Below are 23,658 nucleotides of genomic sequence, written 5' to 3'. Positions count from 1 at the left end.
ATCCTATGTGCATTACTATGGACAAAGCAATAAGGTTAAAAATCAGTGTTTTCATCTATGTTTTTAAGAGCATTACGGGTATGTAGCCCCGAATATATTGATGATGAAATAGACAAGATTAGGAATGCAGGCAAGAAAATTAAATATCCTGACAGTGTATGAATCAGTGTATTTGAAGCGGCAAAAAAGACTATGTATCAAAACCAAAAAGAACCTTACAACACAAAAAATTTGCTTGTACTGCCTTATAATAATAATATGAAAGATATCCCCCCTCTTCTTAAGAATTTTGTTGTTAATGTCGCATTTACGAACAATACAACAATGAAAAATGTACTTATCAAGAACTCCCCTGACAATACTAAAGGGTGTGTATATAAAATTCCATGTAAGTCTTGTAACAACTTTTATATTGGCCAAACGGGGAAAGCACTGGAAAAAAGAACTGAACAGTATAAGAAATGTGTGAGATATGCACAGGGGAACAGTGGTATTTTTGTACATGTTAGTGAGAACAATCATGCTATCAACTAGGAAGGGGCAAAAAGGATTGTATATTCTAATAATGCACTGGAAAGGAATATCATTGAATCTAGCTTTAGAAAAGAAAGTTACAACCATAATATGAATATCAGTCAAGGGATATGTAAACTTGATCCTTTAATATCAAAAGAAATTTGTAAATTGTTTAAATTTTAAGGCAGGCAGTAAAGATGTATGAATATAGGACTATTATATCTGTAAACACAGTACAGGGGCAGTGGTGCTAATGAGTTTCCAAACTCCGCCTCCCTGACACCTGTCAGGTGTGGATCTGAGGTCGCCTATGGTCGGTATGTTTATCAGTATTGTCCCCTGAGAGTATACCGTAATTTTTAGCCAAATGAGTTTTGAAGGCCACTCCTACCTTGACACCAGCCTGTGGTGTGGATATGTAGTCTCTAACAGTTGTGTATGTTTGTCAGTACTGTTCCTGTATTATATATATTTGTGACTTCTTGTACTCTGTATTAGTCCTTCGTCAATGGCTTAGAAATAAAGTCGAAACCAGTCAGGACCTACACTCTGTCTCTTACTTTTCACCTGTGATAATGTCATATATATATATATATATATATATATATATATATATATATATATATATATATATATATATATATATATATATATATATATATATGACCTGATTCTCGGTCATGTATAGGTCCTACCAGTACAAATGAAATGCGTAAGATACAGTTAACAAATGTGTATTTTCCTTAATAGTTACACACGGTCCTGTTGCAAATATTACGCTGCTTAATTATGCAATTATAGTCAGAAGGTACTCTGAGGTGGCACGCGCCAAGACTGTCTTTCAGACGTGCCTCCTAGCTCGACGACCGCTAAACCCTTATGGATCTTAACTTTTCAAACTGAACTTGCTTAGGTCATAGACCTCAGCTGATTGGTCTCTTATAATCAAAAGGAACCAATAAGGGCCTTCGATGTATGGCACTCATCTGAATTACCCACGCCAAACCCCAACGATCGTATGGCGTTTGACGACTCATCACTGCCTGTTCGTTACTCTCTGATCACAAAGACGACCAGACAACTAGCAGATTTTCTGTTATGTCTCAAACATGGATTTCTATATAAATCAGTTATATATATGTGTATATATATATATATATATATATATATATATATATATATATATATATATATATATATATATATATATATATATATATATATATATATATATATATATATATATATATATATATATATATATATATATATATATATATATATATATATATATTATATATATATATATATATATATATATATATATATATATATATATATATATATATATATATATATATATATATATATATATATATATATATATATATATATATACACACACACATATATATATAAAGGTGAATGTTTGTACATTTGTTTGGACGCTATAGAAATCCTAACCTCCTGACAGACTGAAACAAAATTTTGCACACAACCTCTATGTCACCCAAAGGTTTATAACTCAAAATCAAACCCTTACCCCGTGACAGACATACAAACACAGACATAACAAACGAAATTTTCGTTTTTACGTCACCTTTTCCTTCAGTGCTTTCTGGGTTAACTCATTTTTCACCTGACGCTCCACCTTTTCTTCCAGGCACGGTTAGATGTATGTTAACTTACAACAACAAATCCAAATCCCCTATAGCATCAATTGTTGATCAGAATTTACGTGAATTTTATCATAATTTATGATAATTATTAATATAATTGTTTATTACCTCGATAAAATCAGCACTGGAAACCTATATCGGTTTAAATGAGGTCTGGAATTAATTATCGGCAACCAGAGTGGTGAGGAGTAAGAGACAGCAGACGAAACGGTTGCCAGTTAACCATATATACAGGCCTTCCAGAGTCTATCCAGGCACATTATAAATTTGATCAAAGAACAAAGTAACGTTTTTCATGCAATCACGAACATAGAATATGCATGAAAAAATGAAGAATGAATTTGAATTCGGTGATTCAAACTTTTATTTAAAATGAAAACCAGGCAACTACCTCAACCCGTGAACAGCAAGACTGGAAGAGTAGCTACCAGCAACTCACACCTATTGTTGCATTCCCGTCAATTAGGAAAATAAAATGTTTGTTTATGGTTATTTATTTTCGTGGTATATATTCATTCTATCTTTTTATCAACGTGTATTTATTCAAAACAATAAATAACTGTTTGCCTTGCATTCCTCCTCGAAGGGAATGTTTTTGTTTATGATACCCTATTTCGTCATTACCATAGGTGCGAATTGACCGTTAGGTGCTCACCAAACATTGCTTTGCACGGGCTCTTATAGTTGCTGTACGAACATGCATAGTGGTCATTTTTTGCTATCGTTCTGTATAACCTTAAACTAAATGCTACGATCATACATCTGATGTCAATGTAAAGTTGATGAGTTGTAATTTACTATGCTACGTTAAAAACGTCCCTAAAACCAATATAAAGCATACGTATCACGAGTGGAAGTTAGCCCTATTGGAAAATGTCTTGTAACTTGTTTTTCTTAATTCACCAAAAATCGCTAAACAGAGGAGATAACTAATTTTTTTTATTCAGCACATAAGTAAAAAAATTTGCCTTTCTTTTGATATATTACTATTTGTGTTAGGTGTGATATGACAAAGGAAGTGAAACAAAGGCAAAATGTACGAAAGAGTTGTAGGTTATAGGGAAGTGACACCTGTTGTTACAATTTTTCAAAATATCACAAAAAACAGGTACATTGAAATATCTCATTTTTATTTACAATATGAGAAAATTCAATACTTTTCTTTCTAATAAATTTCGCTAACTGATGAGGAGGTGGATGACTAGCTGCTGCAGCAATTCACTTAAGAATAGGAAAGAAGAAAAAGGTGCAAAAGAGTATAGTCTGAATATTTCTAATTAAAAAAAAGATGTATAGTCTCATACAATATTAAGGAGTTTAAATTAGAACCTGGGAGAGAGAGAGAGAGAGAGAGAGAGAGAGAGAGAGAGAGAGAGAGAGAGAGAGAGAGAGAGAGAGAGAGAGAGATTTAAAAGTTTTTATTCAGTTTTCCCAGGCAGTGCTATATATCAAGGAGTATACATATAATAAATAAATATATATATATAGGTTTTATATATATATATATATATATATATATATATATATATATATATATATATATATATATATATATAATATATATATATATATATATATATATATATATATATATATATATATATATAAAGAGTAAAACTCTCACACGCCATCTCATCTGTCCAGATATAATTTAAGAATATTCAATTGCTTCACTTGTTTTATCGCAAAGAACACTGTAGGCAGAATTCGCCCTTACCGACCTCTACTTCACCACTGCCTTTTGGGGAAGAATACTTTAATTGCTTTTCCTTGTTCGAGTGACAGCTGGGACCTTAAATTCCAAGTGCTGATCCAGTAGGAATGCAAATCCTCACCTGAGACAAGTCAGCTGGCAGAGAGGCAAAGGATTGACCATGTGCTCAGCGCCATCTTGGAACCTGACCATGAAGCCCCCATGCCCGCAGTGACACGCAGTCAAACCGATACCAGAGCCATCTACAAAGGGCAGGATTGTAATCCCCAGAAGTTATAAAAGATCTCGCACAGACACACTCGATCTTAGAACTTGTTGGACTCTTTGTCAGGACTCCTGTCCTCTCACTTGCTCTACTGAACTGCCCCTTCTGGACACAAGTGGCTGCCGGGAGCCACAGTAAACTTTTGCTGTGACCTTATTCACTTGCCCTCCCCATCGCTGGGCCCTTGAAGACCAAGAAATGCATATCCTGCTTAAGGTAAAGTGCTGAATTTAAGGTTCTTTTAGCCAGTCATGTCCCTGTCAGCCTGGAACTATTTTTCATTTTTTTTTTTATAGTGCGATACTCCTACAGTGAGACCTGTCTTGCCTTTACAGTTGTGCTGTTTACTTTGCCAAGCATTGAAGTGAAGTGTAACAAATCGTTAAAATTCGAGTTATCGGAATTGAGTTCAGTCTAGGCACCTTCTGTGTAATTCCTCGATTCACTAATTAATGTGCTATTTTCGGTTGAGTAGCCATAGGTGCTTCGATTACAGATTGGGAGTTAGTCAGCCATGGATCTGTGCATCATCTTTTGTGCATAGTGACCCCACTACACCATTTTATGACGCCCTTTGAAACAGGCTCCCATTGTGCCTCTTCATGCAATTTCCAGTCATTTGCTTCTTTCATCTAGTATCACAGGACATTGTTTGCCTGTCCCAGTTATGCTACCATTCTTCTGATGTGTGTTTTTCTTTTGTAAATATGATTACGTTAAACCCTAGAGTTTACCTAATCACCCCCTTTTAAAGTAGGCCCTCAGCAATGTTTTGATGTATGTATTTTTACCTGACCTCAAGGCCAGATTTCAAATTTGTGTTGCTATTTGTGTGTGTCGGGGGTGGACATGTTGGAGGTCTCTCTCATGTTTTTTACCAAAAAAAGAAGGGTTTTCCACTCTCGGTGGTTATACCTCTCATAGGAGGCAATGTGTTAATTAATAGTCTCTACATAATACCCAGCGTGTAAGCCGGTTAGTGTTGTGTAATTGCAGATATATTAATGTACGTTCTGCCCCAATCAGTGCCTTCAAAATTTTCAAGTTTCAACTTCTCAAAGCCTATTGGCCCTGGGAAATGGGTAATAGAGTACTGTGTATGTGTTAGTGTTTGGCCCTCCCTTTACCATAAAAATGTCATCTGAACAACCTCCAACCATCATGCCAGTGACTCTGGCACCTAACGATATCTGTGCCCCACACACAAGTTCTGTACTCATGAACGATTGTCTTGACTTTATACAATACCAATCGAACCATTCTGATGTTTTGTCTACTATACAGACGGTCTGCGCAGCCTTCTCCAACGAGGAAATTAACACTGCATATACAAAATGCAAAGACCTGATACCAGATACCATTCTCCAGGAGCGACCCAAGAAAAACTTATCCTCTCTCAAGAAAGTATCATATATCACTATGTGGCTAAGGACCTGCTCGATTGAAATCTAAGCCGATGACCCTTACAATCTGCCTCCAAAGGGGCCTGCTGATCTAAGCCTACCAGCAGTGTACCATACAGCAGAAAATGCCTTTCTAAATGCAAAATCCCTCTCAGAAAAAATTGACAAAACCTCAGAAAAAATTGAGGAAGCACATGACAAATTTTCACAATCTGGGATGTGATGAAAGGATTACAGGAATCATTCGACAGTCTTACAACTGTGGAAACAAATAACAGTCTTTCTCGGATCTGGGATGCGATCAAAGGAGTGCAGGAATCATTAGACAATTGCACAGCAAGCCACCAGACTCCTTTGAATGAGGAGTCTATTATTTCCTCGCTTCCCAACAACACGAGAGAAGTGAGGGTGCGAAACGAGTCGAGATAGCCATACCCTCCCATAAGGAACTGCCCTCTCTCCCTCGGATGAAGCGCCCACATCACCTGTAGACCTATCGGAGAAGACCGACGAAACCCCAGTTTCCTCTCCCTCCCCAGTGCCTCCAGTGGAAGATAGGTCTTCAGCGACAATCACCAGCCCTCGTGAGTCTTCCAATCCTATGTCTCCCGCCCAGCCCCCCGTTGTGGATGAAGATGTGATTGATCATGAGGGGATTGGGGGCTGGCAGACTTAAACAAGTATAAAAAAGAAAAGAACATCTCGACTGTCTGCCCAACACTCATGAATCACCTCGCCCAAAACCTGAGAAGATTGTCACGTTGTGATCCACAATTTACGCTTGTCGGTGAACCTAGACGCCACAGTGGAGAGAATCAAGTTTCTCACAGGCTTCAACCCTCTTATCTCCCAAGAACTCCCATGCAAAATTAAACATGAAGTGGCCTACAGGATTACCTGCCTATTTCAACATCTCGATGTTCTTAAAGGTGAGAATTTCAGTTCTAATATAAAAGTCTCCAGATACAACCTAACCTGGGACCAGGCCCCCACAGGGGAACTTACTGACACCCCAAGTAGGGGTTCAGGCACAGACTCGCCTTCTACCACAAGGGCAGTTTTTGCATGATTGAAGATTGCTCCCTCTTGTGCATGGCAGGACACTCTCTTCGAAAAACACATCGTTGTCATTCCGATGTAACTGCCGAGGCATCCTCGGACGGGGCATAGGTAACGGTAAACTACACTGGTTTTCTTAAGAGGTCCTGTTGAGGTGTGATGGATTGTCCTTCATTATCAACCTCTAATTTATTACAAGAACCGGAAAACAAGCAGTTTAATACTGAAGAACAATCCAGTCACACCTCAGCACGACTCAAGAAAAACAACGTAGTTTACTGTTACCTATGCCCCGTCCGAGGATGCCTCGGCAGTTACATCGGAATGACAAAGATGCGTTTTTCGACGAGAGTGTCCTGCCATGCACAAGAGGGAGCAATCTTCAATCATGCAAAAACTGCCCACATTCAGAGAATTAAACGACAAGACATTATCCTGAATATTGACATTATAGTTCAAGCATCAGGCCATCGCCAACTACACCTCTTGGAAGCCTTGCATATAGGAAAAGAAAGACCATCATTGAACATCACGAAAGAGACCTTTCTTCTTCCTACAGCTACCAGGAGACCCACAATGAGCGCCCACCACAACGCGACCATTGAACAAGATTCATCATTCAACGGAAGAGCCTATCAAAATTCCCCTGCTCCTTCCCAGCGATGCAGCGCTCACATGCAAAACAGACCATCAACACATGAAATGCAGCTTAGAGCAAGAAGGAATGCCCACAGGCCTCCAATGATAATTCAGCACCGAATTTGACCATGCCCACCACTCACATAAAAGCCGATCTAACTCGTTAGTCGTTACACATTTAGTTTGTCCTCACCAACGTCCTGACAATGACCACCGAGATGGTCGAAACATGTAGACTACAAATATACAAGATATAAGCAAATATAATCTTTGACTAACATCCCAGTTTAGACAAATATGAATATTGGAATTCTACTCAACAACCTAGCCGAGCCAAAAAAGCGAATTATCAGGAGAATTGAAAAAAACCTGTATAAGATTAATTTGTTAAAAACTGCCATTATTTTCAACAAAACATGCATCAAAGAAGGTCTACTCCCTGCATATATTATTATTATTATTATATTATTATTATTATATTTCTATTATTTTATTGTTATTTTTTGGTTATTTTTATTTTTACTTTTATTATTACTGTGATTAATATAATTGTAGAGTTTTGCAATTTTCAATATTCGTATATACCTTCTGGACCTGACTTCTGTAACCAGGTGGAAATCAATCGTCTGCAATATGTATTTTTTATTGTTAACATTTTTTATTTTTTTTCTATTATTCTCCATATAATTGCTGTCATTATCATTATTATGAATTCTATTTTTTCTACTTCTTCAGCAGCTGTGTGGATACTGCCAATAACTATTTTGATCATGTTACCTTATGTATCTAGATTGTGTGCACTGTATTTGTATATTCCATGTACAGTAAACCCCCGTATTCGCATTCTCATGATTCACGGACTCACGCACTCGCGGGCTTCTCTGTGGAACATATCTAGCCATTATTCGCGGAAAATTCGCCCATTCGCGGTATTTTTCATTGAGAAATATTCACTAATTGCTGTATTCTCATATAATTTTTATGAATAAATGCACTTTTTGTGATAAAACTATTAAAACACTCGGGTATATGCATTTTTACAGGGGTTTTCTTGTGTTTAAACTATCTAAATGGGCAGTTTTTAGTGTTTTTAGAGGGGTTTTAAGTATTCGTGGATTTTAGCTATTCGTGGGGGGAGGGGGTGTGGTAAGCATCCTCCCGCGAATACGGGGTTCACTGTATATGGCCCTGCCACAATGAAGATTATTATTATTATTATCCCTAGTGTAACCCATTGGTTAAACTAGATTCCCTAGCTAAGAACATATCAATATATATACATATATTATACTATGTCTTATAATATGTGTGTTTTCTGTAAAATTAATACACTTCTGTACTACTGATATGTTCTCTCGTGTTTGTTGTGTACTGTGTGATTTTAGAGATAAGATGCATTTTCCTATTAGGCTCTTATGCTTGCATCTGAATGTTTGTTCAGGTGTCAAGTGGGTGACCACAAGAAATCCTTTATGTGAGAGAGACCCTAACCACTAAGTTGTCAACTAAAAGGGATATGAGATGACAAGTTAGATAACCATGGCTGGTCTAAAAGTTTGTTGTTTGCACAAGTGTTAAGACAGGAAATCCTCCATTAGCTAAAGAGATGTGGGATGACAGGTTTAGATAAACTGCCTGATCCAGAGGCCTTTTCTGTTTACACAGATGTGAGTACAGTAAATTCCTGTCAATTATACTGATGAGAGAACAGGCTTATATACTGTAGCTCTTTGGAGCTGGAAAAAAATTATCTTGTATATTTTCCCTTCTCCAGGGGAAGAAACTCTGTTTATTCCTGTTTTTTCCCAAAGATGATTCCCAGAGTGACCCATTTCCAAAAATGCTTAACTGGCAACACAGGTTTACTCTTATAGAAGAATTTTTGGAAGCTGATCAGTTCAGACAGAGACTCTATAGAGTTAAGTTGGTCTCTCTCTCTCTCTCTCTCTCTCTCTCTCTCTCTCTCTCTCTCTCTCTCTCTCTCTCTCTCTCTCTCTCTCTCTCATCCTTCAGAAGAGAGCAAAATTCGTGGTCACACTCCAAACATATAAGTTAAAATGTGAGTTTTTGGAAACTGTTAGTGTAACAGTGACAGATAAAAAGTGTTTTGAGCTGCAGCAAGAGTTTTGTAAAAGTGTTCAGAAACTTGTATAAGATAAAGTGGCTTTTACTTATTTTTACCATGGTAAAATAAGAGTGTCAGATAGATTTGGACTCAGTGGAATTAACAGTTGATAAATCTTTTTTACATTTTTGTATGTTCTTGTTTTTGCATTTTTGTGTGTTCTTGATTTTGCATTTTTATATGTTCTTTGTGTTCTTGTATTTGCAATTTCATAGTATTACCCAACTTTTGTGTTGGAGATTAACATTTATTTACATAACATTTCACTTATGTTGATACTTTAACATTGCATACCTAACTTGATTTTCATTTGTAAGATTTCTTTTTCAAATCTTGAGTAAATCTTACTAGTTTGAATTTTGCTTAGTTAATGTAATTTCTTGATAAATTAAAGTTTTGGTGAATTAATCATGTTTAAGAATTAATGAAATCTTATATTGTTTTCAAGTAATGGTAATTTTTTTCATATTGTGAATTCTAATTATAACTTTTGAAGCTAGAAATAAATTTTTGTATTTAAAGTTTTAAAAATACAGTGTTTCATTTTCACCACCAGTGAACAGGGTTATTTGTGTATGCACAAGGTAAGTGATAGACATGTTTTGTTCTCCTTTAGCAGGACTAAAGTGAATTAACACCAGGGAAACAATTATAGTTGTTTGATAGAGTGATGCCCTTTTTTATCTAGTATATCTCATTACCTCACAAATAACTTGGTAAACCCAGTTTGATATTTCAAGTGATAAGCGAGTCATAAAGGGATCACTGTTACCTTTAGAGCGTTCAGTCGTAATTTTATTGTTATGAGGGTTCAGGTATCTGGCTGAAGAGAAGAAAAATTTTGGATTTTGTAACTAGTTGTGTGATAACCAGGTACTTGGTCACTTTGTGACATATATATATATATATGTGTGTGTGTGTGTGTGTGTGTGTGTGTGTGTGTGTGTGTAAGGTTTTAGTTTCCAGTACTTTCCCGACAGGATGGCTCCAGAATAAAAGACAGCCACTGCCCCATCTATATTGAGTGTTGATAAATGATTGAGTGATGAACCCTTTGTGCAGTACAACCTCTACAACACTGCCCCTTCATACACAATCTCAGATGGTTCATACATAATAGAAAGAAAGAATACCTTAGTTTAACCAGACCACTGAGCTGATTAACAGCTCTCCTGGGGCTGGCCTGAAGGATTAGACTTATTTTACCTGGCTAAGAACCAATTGGTTACCTAGCAACGGGGCCTACAGCTTATTGTGGAATCTGAACCACATTACACTGAGAAATGAATTTCTATCACCAGAAATAAATTCCTCAAATTCTTCATTGGCTGGCTGGAGACTCAAACTCGGGTCTAGCAGAGTGCTAGCCAAGAACTCTACCGACTCTTCCAACGAGGAACTATAATAGAGAGAGAGAGAGAGAGAGAGAGAGAGAGAGAGAGATGAGAGTATTATATATATATATATATATATATATATATATATATATATATATATATATATATATATATATATATATTTATATATATATATATATATATATTAATTTTAAATACTGTTTAATTTTGTTTAATGTCCAGTTCACAATACCATATATATATATATATATGATTATATATATATATATATATATATATATATATATATATATATATATATATATATATATAAACCAAAAATTGTCGAAAATCATCAAAAATCCAAAGAAGACCTTGCTTTCAATGCATCTGATGCATTGAAAATGATGTAAACTGCATTTTTATTGAGTTTTTCTTTAAAAAACACTCGAAATTTTCATTATTCTGCCATTTTGGAGCAATATTTCTTCTGTAGGATCAGAGTCGTTAGCGCTGTAACCCTGGAACATGCGTCAGTAAACCGGGAAATAATTTCTGATGAATATATTTGAAAAGCATTGTAACCTCGAATGTCATAACCCAGACCCGTTGTAAAACTGGGGTCTGTATATATATATATATATATATATAAATATATATATATATATATATATATATATATATATATATATATATATATATGGTATATATATTCATATACATGTATATAAATGTGTATATATATATATAATATATATATATATATATATATATATATATATATATATAATATATTATACAAATTTATTTATTTAATATCCAGTATATACAATATATCGGTATATATATAATATATACAATTAAAATATAATTATAAGTGTTCACAAATATTGACAAATTTCTTACACAATACCTCGGTAATAATTTACAACCAAAACGAATTATAAGTGTTAAGCTCTTCGTCACCAATTAGATTCACTGATTCCTAAGTGGTCAAAGTCACTGTAATTTTGTTGTTTTCCAACCAGGCAGCAGTATTGTAAGATGAAGTTGCAAGCCCACAATCACAACTAGGTCATGTTGCCGACCTGACCACGACGTAACCTAGTTGTGATTATGGAGCCCAGGTTTGTTTCCCGCCACCGGACATCACAACTTCATTTTTCTTGCACTTGGATCTTAAGACTTTGTAGTGACAAGCGTATCCAAAAAAGCGCGAAGAATTCGAGAAGTGAAGAGGGGACTGTGGCCATTACAACTGCATATGTATCTGGTAAAAAGTGACCAGTAGATTCTACATATATATAAGTTAGAGCCACATATAACATGTTACCTCGTTGGGAAGACTCATCACTTATAATTCCCCTTGGATCTAAGTGATCCACGATTGAACAATACTAAACGAAATATGTGGCATAATATTTGTTAATATATATATATATATATATATATATATATATATATATATATATATATATATATATATACTGTATATATATATATATATATATATATATATATTTTTTAACTGTATTATATCATGTGTACGTTCACACAATCCTATATTTTAAAAAGTTATTCATGTGTAGTTTTATATATATTTACAATAGATGTATATATATATATATATATATATATATATATATATATATATATATATATATATATATATATATATATGTATAATATATATATATATATATATATATATATATATATATATATATATATATATATATATATATATATATATATATATAAGTTTGTGTAAACTTGCGTGTGAACGTACACGTTAATAATGTTTTAAAAATATAGGGTTGTATATAAGTTAGAGGAAAAAGACGAAGAGGCAAGCACATTCCCTTTTACCTGGTAGAAGAAGTTCTGGAGAAGATGCCAGAAGAGTTGACCTTCTCTCGGCTGGGGGATCGTGTCAGCTGCTCAAGCTTCTTGCCAACACGACGACCCCATGTCGTCAGTCCTGCAATGGGAATGAAGAGACATTAAACTACTGTGCATTTGCGGCATATGTAGGGTAAGGATAAGCCAAATACAAAATAATAATTGAGAAGAAATAAGAATGAATGAATGATTTTAAGTTATCAAGCGTCGTGACTTCTATGGTCATTGACGCCGATGTTAATTAAAGGACTACACAGTATCGTATATTTATAATATAATTAAAACTTGTAGGAAATAAAATTATATCTTATGTAAAACTCCAGGTTCTAAAATATATTTAAAAATGCCACTACCATCATACATCACATCCTCTCAAAGGATATTGGCAAGGATGTACCCGCCATCCCCACCCTGAGCTTCAGAGAGGTATTGAACTCTTAAATCCCTAAGAATGGGGCATTCGACCAACAAATGCTTTACAGTCAAGGGGACTAAGCAATCCATCCTCACAGTAGGGGCAAGGCCTGCCCGTCATTAAAAACTCGTGTTAATGGGTATGGCCAATGCGAAGACGACAGAGGGCAGTTTCCCATCTTCGGGGCATTAAGTTATACTTCCAAGGTGATATGACACTTTTGATCTATTTCACCTTATTCTGGTCTACAGAGTCCTGACGCTGTTGCCAAATATCACAAAGAGACCGCCTGATATTCGGCCAAAAATCACTGTAATATTTGACACCTCCATGGAAGTAGTTCTGACGCAGCTGTTTTTGCCAATTTATCAGCCTCTTCATTTCCAGGCACACCAACATGTGCTGGAACCCAGCAAAATTCCACTCTGATACCTCTACGCTCAATGACGACAAGCCACTCTAGAATCTTTTAAAACTAAAGGGCTGGTTGGATTAAAATGTACTAAAGCCTGTAAAACGCATAATGTCTTTAGACCTCGCCACTTGAAACTAAATCCTCTGAATTTTAAACATTATTTTAATCATACTGCCTCCAAAGCCGTATGACGGTGTGAGCCTCTGAAATTCTGCCACTCATATCTTCCCTATGCTTTATCTTCTATAGATCTCTGGTCTCATAATTCTCCTCCTAGTATGTTTGGCCGTTCTGGATCTTCTGGTACACACTCGAGTCCAGCTGACACCGTCACATGTTATTGGCACAAAGTTTCTGCAAAGACCTTAAGGGTCCAAGGCATCTTCATCTCCACTTCACTATAATCTTATATACGCAACAGAACTTTCGTAATCTGACTTGTAGGATTGTTTGTAACTCTTAAGGCCCTCAGACTCCTAATACTCTTTTTAAAATTTTATTGACTGATTGACAAAATCTTTTATATACTATTTTACCGTCAAATATTCATGTATATCTGTATAGCAATACAGATCGTACTAGACTTATGTACACTATAGTATGAAATTTGACTAGACTTGATTTACAAGTATTCAGCCTGTTTGATTTAGTATGAAATTTCACTAGACTTGACTTACAAGTATTCAGCCTGTTTGATTTGCCTTATTTAGTCTTCTACTAAATTTTAACTTAGTTAATCTTGTAATGGATATTAATGTTCCCAAATATTCGACATATTCAACTTCATTACAATTTTAAGGAAAATAAGCCGTTCTACGGGAAACATTTATGTTAGTGAACTAATTGATATCAGAATTAAAACATGCATATAGAGAGATACCGCCTGAAGAAAATGCAGTCCTAATTTGGTGAAGAGAATATTTCAAAAGTTTTATTTAATGTGGTGAATTCAACAAGCAGTGATGACAAGATTCGTGTAAGTTCAAACGTGCTTGTGGAGGTGACTGCTGAAGACGTAAGGGTGGCAATGTAGAGGTTGCAGATGGAGGGCGGTTAGTGGGGCCACAAGTGAGATGCTGTATCACAGTTAATAATGTGACTGAGTGGCCGACCAAAGTTTATTTGGTATGTTTGATCTAAGGAATGTTTAAAAGAAATGGGCAAAAGGGATAACTGCTACACTGTATAAGGGTAAAAGTTATAGAGGTGACGGTGAGACTTAGAGGGACAATGTTATTTAGTATACCATGGGAGGGATGCTTACACAAAGTAAGAAATGACATAAAGATTGATAAGGTTAAAGAAAAGGAAGAGGGTCTTTGGGCCAAGGATTTATTACGAAGCAGTTATGTGAGCAACATGTAAGTAAAGGAAAGAGCAATATGCGGCATACATGGACCTTGGAAAGCTTATGACAGAATCAGTACAGAGGCAATGTAGGTGGTGTTGAGGCTTTATTGCAACAAAGATGAAAGTCACAGTGATGTACTTTTGGGAATTAGTCTCATATGGTTGGCCCAAAATCACTCATTCATAGAAAATTTTCAAGTTTATTGGAGAGAAGGCCTCTATAAATGTAAACTTACAAAAAAAAAAAAAAATACAAAGCATGTGAGTGAATAGCATATGACGTGCATGCAAACGAACCACGGAAAATTCCAGAGGAAAGAATTCACCCCCAAAAAACCTCCTTGTAAACAAAGTCTTGCGAGCCCATTCCACATGTATTGCTGTGTTATCAAAAGCAGAACAAAGCTTATTGAATAATCACTGTCATTCGTTAGGTTGAGTTCCTTAGGAAAATTCCGGCCTGCTCCATAAGCATCTCCCCGGAAATGCTTACACCTTCGCTACGTCAGAACTTAAGCACTTTATAAGAGCACTACCGAATTCTGATCTCCTGGCACCTTTCAATGTTTTCCAACATTTCAAATTTTTCTGGCTCTCGTTTTCAGCAAAAACCTAAAAATCTGCTGCTTTTGTTTCTTTAAGCCTGCACTTGTGTGTGTGTGTGTGTGTATGAGAGAGAGAGAGAGAGAGAGAGAGAGAGAGAGAGAGAGAGAGAGAGAGAGAGAGAGAGAGAGAGAGAGAAACTATTGGCCCTGGTTAGGTTGTTACACCGACAGATATCCATTTGCAAAAGTCTGATAATACAGTCGCATTGAGAATAATGACAATTTTAATAAAATTGTTGTTTTACGTACTGTATGCAATTATATTTCATGTATTATTGTCATATTATAATTTATGAACACAGCGATCAGACATCATTTGCATTTTGGTAATATTTACTTCGGAAATCAGCAGTTGTTTGCGTCTTAGCGACATCATTAGTGGCTCAATGAAAGCTGGGTTCAAACAGGCAACTTACTTTACTTATATATAAATGCAGCAGTAACCTGAAGGAAGAAAATGTGTGATTTCGCCTACATCGGATGTTACTTCTGCCTCTTCCACAACGGTTTGTGGCCTATGCAGCATTCGCTTCTGCAGCCACAACTACTACCATAAATTCGGAGAAAAACTTTCATAACACTTTCCTCTCCATTGAATTGAATTGAATATACAATTTACGCTAAAAGGCAAGGACTGGGACGTATGAGGTTATTCAGCGCTGAAACGGAAACCGACGATAAAAGGTTTGAAAAGTGTAACAGGAGGAAAACCTCGCAGCTGCACCATGAATCAATTGTTTAGGAGAGGGTGGAAAGTAAGATGGAAGAAAAGAGAATATGAAAGGAGGTACAGAAAAAAGGAATGAAAGGGGCTGCAGCTAGGGGCCGAAGGGACGCAGCAAAGAACCTTGAGTAATGCCTGCAGTGCACCGAATAAGGTTCGCTGAAGGCACTACCCCCTAAGGGGGTCCCCTCCATTGCGTGAAGGATAAAGGAAGATTTATTTTACTCTTATTTAAGAAAGTCGCCATTGAAACGGAGCAAATTGTCAACAAGTCGACGACACTACCGCAATCCTTATTAAATGTGTGTTGCTTACGGGAACTGGCATCACACTATACACGATGCATACATATGATGAAATCATGTTTTTTGGCCAACATTTTCATGATCGCATGATAGTCCAGTCAGAACGTAGGAGGAGCCCGTGTGCAATGTGAGGGGACCTTTGTTTATGTTTGGATTTCACTGATGACGTCATTTTGATGAATTTTAGCTTGGGAGTCTCTCTTTAATCCCGTCGTTTGGACGCCTTCATGAAAAATAAGCATCAAAACGACCGAAACTGAATTAAGCCTCTTTCTTCATTTTTCCTTTCTCAATCGCGTTAATATTTCCATACAGCATTTAAATCACTGCGAAAAACATTTTTTGTTCTATGAAATTTTTTGTTAGAAAAGAATATATAAAGAAAAAATTCTAACTTTTTTTTTCTATTTCACAATAAATGATGTGTGACGCAGTTCCCGGACCCTCTTCACACAAGAGGAGAAGTGCCATTTTTGTAGCCGAACCACCTGAATCAGCGAGCAAATATGCAAAGACAGACCATGATGAAGCTTGTGGAAAAGCAGCAACCTCTCTCTAAGAAAAACCCACTTCAACAACCTTCTCAAAAGACCTGCAATTTCTTGGCCCACAAAAGTGAGGAATGGAGGGAACTGAACACTTATTTCAGCAGCCTTTATGAATGCATACAGGTAGGCGAAACACCAAGAAAAGTCCACAAAATTTGCGGGATAGATGTTACTGGAATTAAGTTAAAAAGTGCTCAGAAACTCCAGAGCAAATATCGAGCTGATGAGCCAAGGATACTGGAAGCACTAAAGAAGCTTATCTTCAAATGTAAGGAGCAGTCGTATATATTGTAAAGTTTCAAAGTTTTCTTGTGTATCTGTGAAAAGGGATTAAAAGAAAAGACTCCTAGACATATTCTTGGGGAGAAAAGAAATATTAAATTTCACAGAAGTCAAACTGAGACTGTTTGGATGACATTTGTAGAGGCTATTCCTTATGTTAAAGATGAGCCGAGAAAAAGTCGTCTGAAAGCTTTAGCAACATTTTGCAACAGTAATGGGGGTATACTAAAAGCAGCTGCTCTTGACATTTTTTATCACAAAGAATGCTGGATGTCACACTGTAGGCCAGTGTATGACGCCCACACAAATACTAAAAGGACTGTTCAACGTCGCTAAAAGGGACAATGGGTACAAGACAAAAAGCAGGAAGCATTTTGGACTGCCTAATACATTGAACTAGTACTGGTTTGAATTATTTCTGGCTAAGTGTTTTTTATTTAGGCTAAAGCAATAAAGCTAAGAAATCACTTTTACATTTGTTTTTAAAAGCATTAAGCATACAGTATATAGCCCTGAATATACTGATGATGAAATAGATGAGATTAGGAATACAGGAAAAAAATTACAATATCGTGACTACGTATTAGAGACAGTGCATTAGAAGCAGCAAAAAAGACTATCAAAACAAAACAAAAATCTTACAACACAAAAAATCTGCTTGTACTACCATTTAATAATATGAAAAATATCCCCCATCCTAAGATTTTTGTAGTTAATGTAGCATTTAAGAAAAGAAGACATTTAAATGAGTATTTATACAGAACTCTCTCGACAATACTAAAGAATGTTTATATAAAATTCCGTAAAAATCTTGTGATAATTTTTATATTGATCAAACTGGAAAAACACTGGAAAAGAGAATGCAACAGCATGAAAAATGTGTAAGATATACACGGGTGAACAGTGGAATTTTTGTACATGTTAGTGAGAACAATTTTACAAGCAACAGGGCTGGGGCAAAAAAATATAGCTTATTCTAATAATGTTCTGGAAAGGAATATCACTGAGTCTAGTCTTATAAAAGAAAGCCACGGTCATAACATGAACATCAGTCAAGGCATGTATCAACTTGATTCTTTGATTTGAAAAGAAATCCGCAAAAAGATTATATTTGTAAACATATTACTGAGCTCTAGCATTAATGGGTTCTGTCGCCCCTCCCACTTTGATACAAGTCAGGTGATGAGCTGTAGTCTCCAAAAGTTGGTATGTTTGTCGCTATTGTCCACCTAGCATACATTGTGGGTTACAGCTTTTCCTCAGCAACATGAGTTTGGGGAGAAAACACTCTTTAGCCTTGGTAGGTAACTCTTCTAAAACAAACCAGGGGGTGGATATAGGCAACCTTCTAAGAGAAGGTTACTCTGAATACAAACCTTATTCCCCAACCTTGGATTGTGCCATAGCCATTGTACCATGGCCTTCCATGGTCTTGGGTTTGAGTTTCTTTGCTTGAGGGTACAATCAGGCATTTATCTGTTTTCTCGAAAAGTGTGTAGGACAGGCTGATGAGAATGCAAAAGTTGCTTGGTGGATTATCAGGAATGTGCCTAATTTTTTCCTTCTAGGATTTTTATAATTTTTAAAGCCATCCTGACTGCCCTCCCCAATTTGTGGCAAACCTGGCAGGTTATCTTATCTGCCATACAAGGTGTGCTGGCTCCACCTTGTCAACCAGTTGCTTCCAATTCTTTTTTCAATGACATATATGATCAGGTTTATTTATAAATCCAATGAAATTTTTGTAAACATATATTGTTGTTGCTAATTTTATTATTGTTTCTTGTTCTGTTAATTTTTACTATGTTGCTGCTGTTAAGAGTCTATTTATTAATGTTGCTACTAATTTTATGTTCATTTCATTTCTTCTGGGAGACGTTGAACTGAACCTTGGGCCTGTTATTCATTACTGTAAGAAAACCATTACTGTAAGAAAAACTGTATAGTGCTTTACCCAAATATTTGAGGCTCTACGTCAAATTTGTAACTACAATTTGTTGTTTTTATCCAAAACACTTGTAAGTAGTAACAAGTCAAAGGTTGAGTTTTTAATCCCAGGGTTTGATGGCCCTGACTTTATTTATCGTCGTACCATCCCACATGCGCAAAGTATGGCTATATACACTAAGTCCAGAAAACCAATTTATCGTCAGAAAAACTTGGAGTGCAGTTTCCATGAAGTTCTTTGTTTTAAGTCCTACAGTGCTTACATATTTGCTGTTTACTGCAATCCAAATATTGACGATTCTATATATGGCTGTTTCTTGGAGAAGAATATTATGGCTCAGTCACAGGAATCAAAAGCTTCATTTGTTATTTGCAGAAACTGTGATGCAAAGCACAGTGAGTGGCTTAATTCAAATTCCACAGATCAACATGGCCTGTCTGTTCTTGAGTCTGTGTATCCAATTTTGTCAAGCTAATTTCGGAACCCACAGATATTTCTGGTAACAGATTAGACCTCATATTCACAGATGTTTCACCTATTGTCGAGTCCATGGTCTGTGAGTATATAGGCACTTCCAACCATTGTGCCACTGAGATGGACATTTGTCAATCAGTAAATTCCTATTGCCACCATTGGAAAAACAGTCTGGCTGAAACCTAGAGCCAGTTGTGATCGCATTATTGAAGCTTGTCAAGCACATAATATTTCAGATGCTATATCTGATCCACATTGTAAGAAGTTAAATGAAATGCTGATTGCTATTTCAGTAAGGTATATCCCTAGAAAGGCCATCAAATTCAGGACAAATGACCAACCACGGTTTGATGATACATGTAAACAAACACCAGGTGACAAACAAGCCAAACTCAACACATGAGACAGAATCGTTCCCATGAAAATACACCATATTTGTTGAATCCCACTGTGCTGCAAATAGAATTTACCATATAGCTGAGAGAAATTACAATAACTCTTTAAAGCGAAAAGTTGATGGAATTACCAAGCCTTATCTGTAGTGGACCAAGTTGGCATCAGCTATCTTTGGGTCAGGCTGGTCTTCCAATCCACCTCTACTAACAGATGATGGGAGATTGGTTACTGGCCCTAAGGAAAAGGCTGAACTAATTCATCTGGCTTTTGAAGCTAAGCAATCAGCTGAGGATGTCCCTCTCCTGGATATTTGTCATCCTGAACCTACTGTTACATAATTTAAATTACGCTCTAGGGATGCTTAGAAAATTTTTGATAATCTTGATCTTAGCTTTCCCATCGATGATAAGGATGGAAGATCAAACTGATGGCTTCTTCCTTTGTTTTTTAAAACAGTTTCTAACTGTTGTTGCCTTCAAGATTAGTAGATTCTATAGATTTTTACTGATAGTGGATGTACTACCTTTGTGGATAAACACAAGCTTAGTAATACAATGACTGTTCCAGAGAGTGGTATATCTGCTGACTGTAATAACTACAGGCTAATTTCTATTCTCCCTGTGCTGTCCAAAGTTGCATCAAAAACCTCAATTTTAAGCCACTATATAAGACTCCATTATGTGCAATCCAAAGGACTGTTAGCTGGTAGTCAATATTTCTTGCAAATAGGAGCAATTACAAACCTGCTATGCTCTTTTGTGCATTTTGACTCAACACATGGAGACAGAATCGTTGCACAGAAGAACCTCGTTGAAGGGTTTACCATATGTGAGAGAAATTACAATTCAAATAGATTTTAGTGCTGCTTTGCAGTTTGGCACTTATTCAGGCTGGTCTTCAATCCCACCTTACTAACAAGATGGAGATTTTTACTACAGGTAGGTGCCATATTCTTTGCTAAGCAATCAGCTTCAATTTCAAGTCAATGAACCTACCTGTAGGGATGCCTAGTTTGATAATCCATGGGATGAATGGCTTCTTCCTTGTTTTTAAAAACAGTTTCATATTCTGAATAAGGTAGTAATAAAAAAATCTAATGTGATTTCTACCACTATGTAACAATCCTTTGTTCATGACTTATGACATAAAGTCAAGGACTGTTAGCTGGTAGTCAATATGCAAATAGGGCAACTAGGTACCAGCCAGTCTCTTAATTATTTCACCTGAAGGGTGATGTGATATTTATATGAGCATCTATAATTTATTTATTCTGCAAGCGTCAAGTGTGTGTGGGTTTGTCCATATATATATATATATAATATATATATATATATTTGTTAATATATATATATATATATATATATATATATATATATATATAAAGGTGTTATAATATGTAAAACCATTCTACAAGTGTAATATGTATCTCTGTGAAAATTTTGATGTTTTGCTTGCATATTCGTCATTTGTTGTGAGATATGATTTTAAAATGTCTTTCCTTACAGATAAATTGTGTATCATGTAATTTTAAAATGTCTTGATATGTTTTTTCCATTTGTTTGATATATTAATAAGGGTACTGAGCGTTAGCGCCGGACAGAGAGAAAGGGTGAGATTCTTATCAGATCACTACATCCTGTATTTACTCAAGTGTTCGGACGAAGTCGTGTTTGGAGAAAGGCAGGGGCCTCTTTGGTTATCTGACATGAGCTGACAGCCAATCGGCAAATTGCCTGTTATATGTTTATCATGTGTCTGTTCCATGGTTATCAGCTGTGTCTGTGCTTATTCTTTTCCATGATCCTGAGTAATGGCATGAGGAACAGAGAGAGAGTTGAAGTTGACATGCTGACAGCGAGCCAGTTTTGGGCCCAAAAGCACTTCCTTTTGTTTGTTCAAGTGTTTGAGTGTCCAGCGGATGATGTCAATAATTGATAAGAGCCCTGGCATATTTCCTTCTGGGCCTTAGAATTCCCTGTATGTATACTGCACATATATACCTGTATGCATAATGTATGTATACTTTATGTATCATGTATTCTGGGAGGGCTTAAAGATACAAGTGCAGTACTGATCCCAAAACAGGCAGTTAGGTACAAGAGCTGCTGGAAACAGGCTCTCTCTCCTCTCTCTCTCTCTCTCAATAATACCATTCATATATAAGAGTGTTATACTGGCTGCTTTCCTGTTTGTAAAGTTTTGTTAAACTCACCCAAGAAGTGTATTCATTTTGTAAGAGGTGATCTGAGGTATTTATGCTGTGCAAGCATTGTGTAAAGTGTATAATGGTGTAATACTCAAAAGGCAATGTGATGTTTATTGGTTTTTGTTATGTCAAGAGTTAAAGTGATGTTCTAGGTAAAAGAGAATTATTATTTTGATAAGAAGTGAATAATATCTCTTATAGTGAGTTCTAATGTGTCTTGCTGCTAATTATATATCAGTGTGTATGTCATTGTGACTTGGCAGTGTTGTCTTTGAGAAAGTCTTGGAAAGATGCGAGTTTAACCTTTTTTAAAAATGAAGGTAATCTTTTGAAAGATTGATGTAATCTTTAAACATATTTTTGTCTTAGTAAAATTACTATTGGTATATTTCCATTTTTGCATATTTCATTCTTATATGTCTGTGTTATCATATTACTATAATTTTATAATTACTATTTTACAAAGTTTTGTGCTGATGATTACTTAGCATTTTGTTAGTGCATACTTATTATTGAGATTTCAGAAAATATTTATGAGGATTCCAATCAGTAATATTTTAGTGAACACTTGTGTTGGGTTTGATTAATCAGGTATATGTTTAAAACTTGAGTGATAGTTAATGGTTTGAATCTTACTTAACCAAATTACTTTCTTAATAAATTAAAGTTTGTGAATTAAACTTGATTAAGAAATACTTAAATCTTACACTGTTATCAGTTAATAGTAAATCTTTTTGAGATTGTGGACTCTGCATATAACTTTTGAACTTAGAAATAAATCTGTTTGTTTAAAGTTTTAAAAGCACAGCATTTCATTTTGACCACCAGTAATTAGAGAAATTATGAATGTGTACAAGGTAAGTGATATATCTGTTTGTTCACCTGAGACATATCTAGGTGAAACAGAACCAGGGAAACCGTTATAGTGTTTGTTGAAGTGATGCCCATTTTCCACTAGTCTGTTTATAGCCTGTTAATTGTTACCTCACCCATAACTTGATAAAGTTACATTGATTTTCTCAAGTGATAAGTAAGTTTTATGGGATCACTGTACCTTTAGAGTATTCAGTCTTAATATATTTGTTATGAGGTTTCAAGTATCTGGTCAAAGTGAGGTGACTTTTTGGTCTTATTACTTGTGTAATAACCAGGTGCTTGATCACTTTGTGACAATATATATATATATATATATATATATATATATATATATATATATATATATATATATATATATATATATATATATATATATATATAATATATATAATATATATATATATAATATATATAATATATATAATATATATATATATATATATATATATATATATATATATATATATATATATAT

The 23,658-nt window shown here is 35.4% G+C and overlaps 1 protein-coding gene across 1 annotated transcript in view; it reads right to left on the bottom strand.

Annotated features, from left to right (window-relative positions):
* Positions 1 to 23,658, bottom strand: part of LOC136841694 (uncharacterized) — a 184,701-nt gene that overhangs the window by 72,269 nt on the left and 88,774 nt on the right. Inside the window, 1 exon segment of the mRNA XM_067108909.1 lies at positions 12,607 to 12,718. Within this exon segment, the coding sequence (XP_066965010.1) occupies positions 12,607 to 12,718 (112 nt within the window).

The sequence above is a fragment of the Macrobrachium rosenbergii genome, chromosome 9, assembly GCF_040412425.1.
Source record: "Macrobrachium rosenbergii isolate ZJJX-2024 chromosome 9, ASM4041242v1, whole genome shotgun sequence".
Classification (NCBI taxonomy): domain Eukaryota; kingdom Metazoa; phylum Arthropoda; class Malacostraca; order Decapoda; family Palaemonidae; genus Macrobrachium; species Macrobrachium rosenbergii.
This window is presented reverse-complemented; position numbering and strand designations above follow the sequence as displayed.